Source organism: Anneissia japonica, unplaced genomic scaffold (assembly GCF_011630105.1).
Source record: "Anneissia japonica isolate Jap-2015-1 unplaced genomic scaffold, ASM1163010v1 scaffold1891_len642697_cov171, whole genome shotgun sequence".
NCBI lineage: Eukaryota > Metazoa > Echinodermata > Crinoidea > Comatulida > Comatulidae > Anneissia > Anneissia japonica.
Window position 1 is genome coordinate 474,118 of NW_022700553.1, and position 7,674 is coordinate 481,791.

The 7,674-nt window shown below is 31.5% G+C and overlaps 1 protein-coding gene across 1 annotated transcript in view; it reads left to right on the forward strand.

Moving 5' to 3' along the window:
• LOC117103371 (unconventional myosin-XVI-like) overlaps nucleotides 1–7,674 on the forward strand; it is a 61,661-nt gene that overhangs the window by 35,098 nt on the left and 18,889 nt on the right. The window contains exon 26 of the mRNA XM_033243917.1: nucleotides 3,559–3,655. Coding sequence (XP_033099808.1) covers nucleotides 3,559–3,655 — 97 coding nt within the window. The remainder of the gene's footprint in view (nucleotides 1–3,558; nucleotides 3,656–7,674) is intronic.

A 7,674-nucleotide genomic window follows, 5' to 3' on the forward strand; every position in this document is an offset into this window, starting at 1 on the left:
GAATCTAAATGAAAAATATATTTAAAATATTTTTAAAATCCAAGTCCTAATAATATACTTTTGAGTTTGGAATCTTTGAAAGCTTTTTTTCATGACCTACAACAGCGTGAAATAAGGACATTCAGTGTCAATTGAAAACAGTTTATGGATATAAGACCATAGTTTGTAATAATATAAAGTATAACACTGTTAACAGAAATAATTTTGTATGTATTCTATGTATGGTGATTTATGTTGTCTAGTCCTTATCCCAGTTGTTTATCTCTTAATTACATTACAGCAATGATTCATTCTGTTAATTAACATGAATTGATTTTAACTTCCTTTTGTTCTAATTGTGGCAAAGGAAACAGTGGATATATCATCAAGGTGTTCTGTAGTTTGTATGGTTGATTTGAACTAAATAGAGATGGATATTTTGTTATAATAATAACTATTATGTATTTTATATTTTAAGGTATTTTCAGTTTCAAGACAGTGTAGGCTTGATGTTTTTTACTGTACTTAACAAATAAATATGAATACATAATTAAAACTTGCATTACACCATTTGGAACAAATATGTTTCCAAGAAAACCACAATGTTCTATCACTACTATGCTCCAGTGCCCGCCTTCCTCACCTATGGATCCAAACCTTGGACCCTTACCAAATACCTGTTGGGCAAACTCAGAGCTTTGACGTCTCAGACGTATGTTTAGAATAAGCTGACTAAACCGGGTGACTAAACATCATGGACCTATTAATAGGTCCATGCTAACATCCAGTTTTACTATAGGTAAACTTACTGACAAACCATTTACTGTATCATCATTTATTATTGAATTTGCATTTTTTTGTAAATAAATGTCACTTTAAATTTAATTTAATTTAATACTTGGTCACCTATATCTGCACGATTCCCCGACAAATAGTAAAAAGTCATGCAAAGCTGTGGTAAACAGGACATGTTTGATGCAGACTGTCAGAGTTGCCGCAGCTCTAACCTAGAAGCATGATTTGCTAGAGTAAATATATACTGTATCCCTTTGGTTGAATATCCACCTGGATTAATAGACACCTGGGGGTTAAATAGCCACATGACTGACCACCTGGTTTTTAATAGCCACCTGAGATAAATAACTATCTGGTTTATACATTCATCTAATATAGATGACTACCTTTTTACTGGTTTAGCTATGACATAGGTAACTATACCACCCGGTTTTACATAGCAACCTGATATACAGTAGTTGATCACCTGGTTTTACATATCCACCAGAGAAAGACAACCCTGTTTAAATATCCATCTATGATAGATGATCATCTGACCAGTGGTCTATGATCTCATTCCCAAATGTAAAAATTATGGATATGTCAAATTTAGGATGAAAACATGGCCCTAACACTTTAAGAACTTTGACATTGGAAAAAGTGCGTTGATCTTAAAGGAACTATTAGTGTCATCTCTTGGTTGAAGTTAGGGAAAATAAAATTTTTTTTATTAGATTATCACTCCTGTCCACATCAAAAATTTGGGAAATATTGATGCAGGAATAAAAAAATTTTTTTTGGCCGCATCAATTATTTCAGCAGCATAAAAATAACAATGCAATTTTGTAACTTCAAATACAATTTCTTTAAAAAGCTATAAAATTAAACCAGTTTTTATACAATATTTACTATTTACAGACCAAATATAAACAGTCCCTCCCTCATTGATAAAAACAAAAGCGAAATAATCTATTGTTTCTATTAAAAAAAAACAAAAAAAAAACCGCCCTCCCTCATCAATTTTTTTTTTAAAAGAGTGATAATCTAATAATTTTTTCTATGTGACCTTAAACCTGAAACATAGCTAACAAGCCTACAAAAACAAAAATCCAACATAAAAATTATGAAACCAAATGGATTAAGAAAAAAATTAATTACAGCTGAAGGTTGGTCATTGAAACCAAAAACAGCAACTAATTGTGTTATTATAAATGACAAATCTGTTTGTAGTTTGTTATTACAGTTAATGCAGTCTTGTCGACAGATAGTCTACAGATACTGGATATAAAACTAATATTTTACGAATGGTTAAAATGTTATGACTTGTTTTTACTGATACTTACATATAATACTTAAGGACACTTGTTGCAGTCTGAGTAGCCACCAGCAAAAGAATGGATTTCTTTATAATATATCAAGAAGTCCAGTCTTCAGTTCACTTTAAACAATTTACAAATACTGTATGAAACTTAGCAGAAAGTGGCTCTAGAGCCCTGGTATTCAACCCCGGCCCACAGGCCAACACCAGCCTGCCAGAGATTTTGATCCGGCCTGCTTAACATTGCTAAAATTAAATCATTTTGCTGCCGATTTTTAGAAAAAATTTTCCTGTTTATAGAAACACCTGCTAGGCACCTCTACTCTAGCATTGTTTACGAGAGTGTAACTTTTTCTGAGTGTAGCTCACTGTATCTAGTGGCTAAGAGTGCTATTTCCGACCATCTAGAGGTGCCATAATTGTACATTTTCTTACTTCAGTCACAACCATGGTGGGGCTGAGGTGGTATTTTCCCCCATCTGTGAAAGTTCTTCACTGGCCCTTTCTATTCCAAGTCCACCACTATAAAAGGAAATGGGTGTTGCTGACATAAAAAAAAAAATGAAGGTACACAATTTATATTGGCCCGTCGATGGTCTCAACAGATTGGAACTGGCCCCCAGCTTAAAAAGGTTGAATACCCGGGCTCTAGAGCATAAAATAGATTGTAAGGATATATTTACAGTAATGTGTTGTATTTTGTTTACATTTACTCATCTTTAAGTTATTGTGGTAGCTTAATTTTTTTTAAATAATTCTATGAATGACTGTACCAAAAATAAGACACAGTGCCTTGAGAAATTGTTTCTTTTTTGTAATTTTTTTTGGGGGGCAGAATACATGCTAAAACATATCACAACTCAATTTTTTAGGCATCCAGTGGGCAGGGCTTTAACACCTGCACACCTACACCCCACCCACTGGTCTCTGCTTTATTGGTCAAATCCTAGCACCGCCCTTAACTCTTAGTAGAGGAACATAAGACCCAGGAGAGACTTGTGTGATTTTTTCATTCTGATAAAAAAAGTTGAGTCTTTTTATGGATTGAACACATGACCCTAGGTTTGGTAGGCCGGCAACCTACTCACCAGGACCACTCCTTAAAATCCTGTCCTTTTGCTTGATAATCAGTAGGATAACATTTGATCCCTCCAGAGAATATACAAAATGATTTTCATTGTTTGTAGGTTATTCTTATTATAGCTGCATGATTTACTCAGCAGCTGTTTCCAGCTGGAAATGTACAAATCTATTTTTATTTTTATATATCATATTGTCTGCAGTAGATTTGTGAAGAAGAGTGTAACTCTTATCAGGAAAGTACATCTTTAGTCATGTTTTTTCACATTATGATTATTATTATTCTATAATTTTTTTCTTTTTGTAGGGTGAAAATAATTTATTGTATTCTCTTTGTGAGAGGCTCATTAATTTTTCTATTGATTAATAAGCATTATTATCACCATTAATAATTGTTTTGTTTGTAGGTTGGTAAGACCAAACTATTCTTCCGATACTGGCATGTGGAGAAATTAGCAGCACTTTGTGCCAAAGAAGACAAGAAAATCTTCATCTGTCAGAAAGGTAATTTGAAGTGTTCCATTCAGTTTATTGTCCCCTAAAACATGGTATATTAATATTAAGAGGCTTTGTTTGTTGCTAGATTATTCATAATCCTGTCATTAACTACTCTTAAAAAAATATTCATGGCTATTTTTTTTTATCTTTGAGTAATGTAATTCCTGCAAAAAGTAAAATTTAAATGGCAATTTATTTGATGTTAGATTCTTTTTAAAAAATAAATTATTTCAGTTTAAAAAAAGAATGCATATAATGATTTAAAAAAAATCAGTTTTAATACAGAATTTAATTATTGGGGGCCATTTTTACCTACCTGTTATTTGGGGCCATTTTTACCAGGGCCATTTTTACTGGGGCCATTTTTACCATACACCATCAATGAATAGTATCTGTAAAGGCTGTTAAGACTATCATAGATTCTGTTTTACAAAAACACATAATAAAAATATATGCACATGATGACTATATATGGGCATACATCAGTTTTTTGTCAAATAAAGAACTTAACACACACTTTATACCTCAACTGCATCTAATTAGCATCTCATTAATAAGATTCAGTTATGTATACAATTGAAGCTTTTTTACACCATATTGCAGCTCAAACTGAATTTAATTATCATCTCATTAACATGTCATTAATCTCCATAAATCGATTACAAACACATGAATAAACTGAAGTATATTTAGTGTTAGTGCATCCGATTACCATATAATTAGCATACATTTATTTGCACAAATTCACTAACATTGCTCAACCATACATACATCTAATTAACATATCATTATTATAAATATATTCATTTCTCCTTGCGTCTTCATTGAAATGTTCAACCTCCCGTGTTCGCTTAACCTTGCATGTTTGAATGAAATGTGCATTTGAATTTGTTGTAGGATAAGCAGTTGATCTTACATCTCAGTCAGTAACATGTCCAATGGATTAGTAACATGCCCATAGGATTATTAACATCGTGAGAAGGTATTTTCAGTCTAATCTCGCAGTCCATCCATAAATCTCGCGTGTCTCATCATATTGTAGTATCTCATCATATTTTGATGTCTCATGTGAGATTATTTACACAGTGTGCTAAATTTTCTAATTTTAATACTCTTTGTTCATGGGATTTTTTTTCAAATTTGAATGTTTTATGTTTTATTTATGTTTTTATATCTTCTTAGTTCTTGTTGACCTTGTATTGTTGATCTGTTTTTGATTTGCCCAACATAAACATATTGTGAATTTAGCCATCAAGTTATAGACATTTGGTTAGGTATTGAGTAATAAACAATAATGGAATACTTTGTAAATAAACAGGTGACTACGGTATATAAAAACAATAAATATTTGTTCAAACATCATAAAAAAATATGAACAATCTTCGATTCTTTTCTTTACCAAAAAAATGTAATTGTTTGCCTTGCATTTGTGATCCAGACTTGACCTAGGCCTGTAAATATTTTTTCTCCTTTATTCCATTTGTGTATATTTATATATATTAATGAATAAAGTGATTTTGTATATTGTTTCCGTTTCAAGGATTTTAAACCAAAACGAAAACACTGTCTTTTGTGCTTTAATTAGGATTATCATTAACACCATTACTGTTTTATTTGTTTTTATTTAATATTGTATTTATTTATTTGTTCTTGAAACTGGAGGGTCTCATCTGTAAAGCAGTCCTGTTCAACCAGAGAGTCCAGTATATTAAGCCTAAAAAATAAATTGTTTGTTTGCCCATCTTTTTTTTTTTAATTATTATAAAAAAGGGGTGGGTGGAAAAAGTTTTTTTTTTAAATTTTTTGATGAGATACTCATCAGATGGAATAAAAATAACCCACAGAGGCTTAGAAAGGCAATATCTTACATCAGACAACAAACAACTTTAGACTAATTTGTACGGCATCTGGCAAAAAATGAAGATAAATTCACTCACGTTTTTAAAAAAGCTTCTTTTTTGTTTTTCCGCCCCTATTTTTTTCAGTGAATTAGGGGCGGGTGGAGGAGGGCAAACAAACGATTTTATTTTTTGGCCTTTACTTGTCATTTTGTTAATATTGTTAATTGCTATTATACTGTACCATAATTATTCTTATTATATTTGTTATTACTATTGTTCTACTTTATGTGACAGTTTGTAGACAATGGGATATTGTTTGATGGATCACTGGAGGGTGTGTATATATCTGACAGGATGATTGATATAGTTGTTAATAGTCGGTAGATTATCAATTTGTTACTTAAGTATAATTATTCCATGTCATTATGCTATGCTAATAGCGTAAGACATCGAGACATAAACACACAATTTTTAGTATTGGCGTGATTAATTAGGAGTAACCTTTGACCTGATACAGCCACCTTGCTGTAACTCCACAGTGAACAGATGTTGAAATTAGAGAGGCAAGGTGAAATAATAAGGTAAAACTACCAACCCTTGAGGGTCAGTTAGTTTATCGCTATCTCAGGAAGCAAACAGTCATTTCATTTATACTGGCAGTCTACTAGACAGGAAGTGCTAAGTGTACTACATTTCATGTTGCTGAGCTTCAGGCCAGATTGAGGCAGACTGGAAGTAGGACAGGAGTAATTTCCACTTCCTTTGCACCAAAAATACAGGCTTAAGTTCTTCCTTATTCTTCATAACCGGCCTAGAAATTCCTGTGTATAGGTACAGCTGCGTTGATAGCGTAGAGAGGAGAAAACAACCGTCATCTACTGCTAAGTTTGGCCTAGAGAGAGTGAGAGTGTTTTGCAATACAAAAGGACTCACATGTAGACGAATGCAGTGATCTGTATCGTAGGTCATTGACAGGTAAACTCCCTGGATCTCCACACACAGCATTGTTACTGTAGCAGTCTTTGTTGTTACTGATCATTATTATTCCATGCTTTCATATTTGGGACTTATCCAGCATTTAGTCTGTTGCTCAGATTTTTAGCAGGTAAATCATGTTTAACTACTCCTTCTACAATTTTACATTAAGGATAGGCCTGAGATTTTCCTCTCTTCATTAGCATTTTTGTGAATATTTATTTTCTTTGTAGTTTTTCTAGAACCGTCACCAATATTTTTATTTTGATTAGTGGTATTAGTTTGTCTTTACCACTCTCTTAATGATCATTAAGGAAGTGGTCAATTAAGATTATGTAACCACACCTCTGTTATAATAATTATTTTGTTTTAATTTTACATTTTAATTTTCCCCCTGGTTATTTTGTGTAGAATATTTAAGTGTAAAAAGAATGTTAATGAAATATTAACATAATTAAATATAATTCTTTTTATGTATTCTGTGTTTATGTAACCACACCTCTGTTATGATAATTATTTTGTTTAGAATATTTAAGTGAAGAATGCTAATGAAATATTAACATAATTAAATATAATACTTTTATGTTTTCCATAAGAAATATTGCTGTTATTTTGGTGAATTAAATAATAGTGACGTAATTTAATCATAAAAAGACAGAAACTAATAACTTGTAAATCAAATCACATTAACTACAGTAAATGTAATAATTATTATTAATAAGTTACTGAATGAAAATATATTGAATGAAATTAAATACACTGGATATTCAATTTAGTAATCACATTATTATAAGTAATATAATAAGTAATTAGTGTAGTCATGGATCATACACTAGTGGAAATAAATAAAATTAAAATTAAATAATTTGATTTTTCGCTTTAGATTTTTTTTATGTGAAGATAAAATTAAGAATAAATACTGTAAATAAAGACGAAAATCGTTGTGAACTACATTTCCAATAGGTAGGGTAAATATTGTCAAGGGGATCCCCCTCATGACACTGACAACCATGTACTGACCGGTACTTGCAGCATCACATAGAAATTAATCATAAAATGCATCTGCAGAATGTTATAATTTAACCTGAACCTACAGATATTGCATTTAATATTATGAACCCAAGGCCAAGGTAGTGTACAGTATTCTATCTTTTACCATCGAATGTTATTATTTGATATAGTTATAAATCACAGATGTGTATAAGAGAC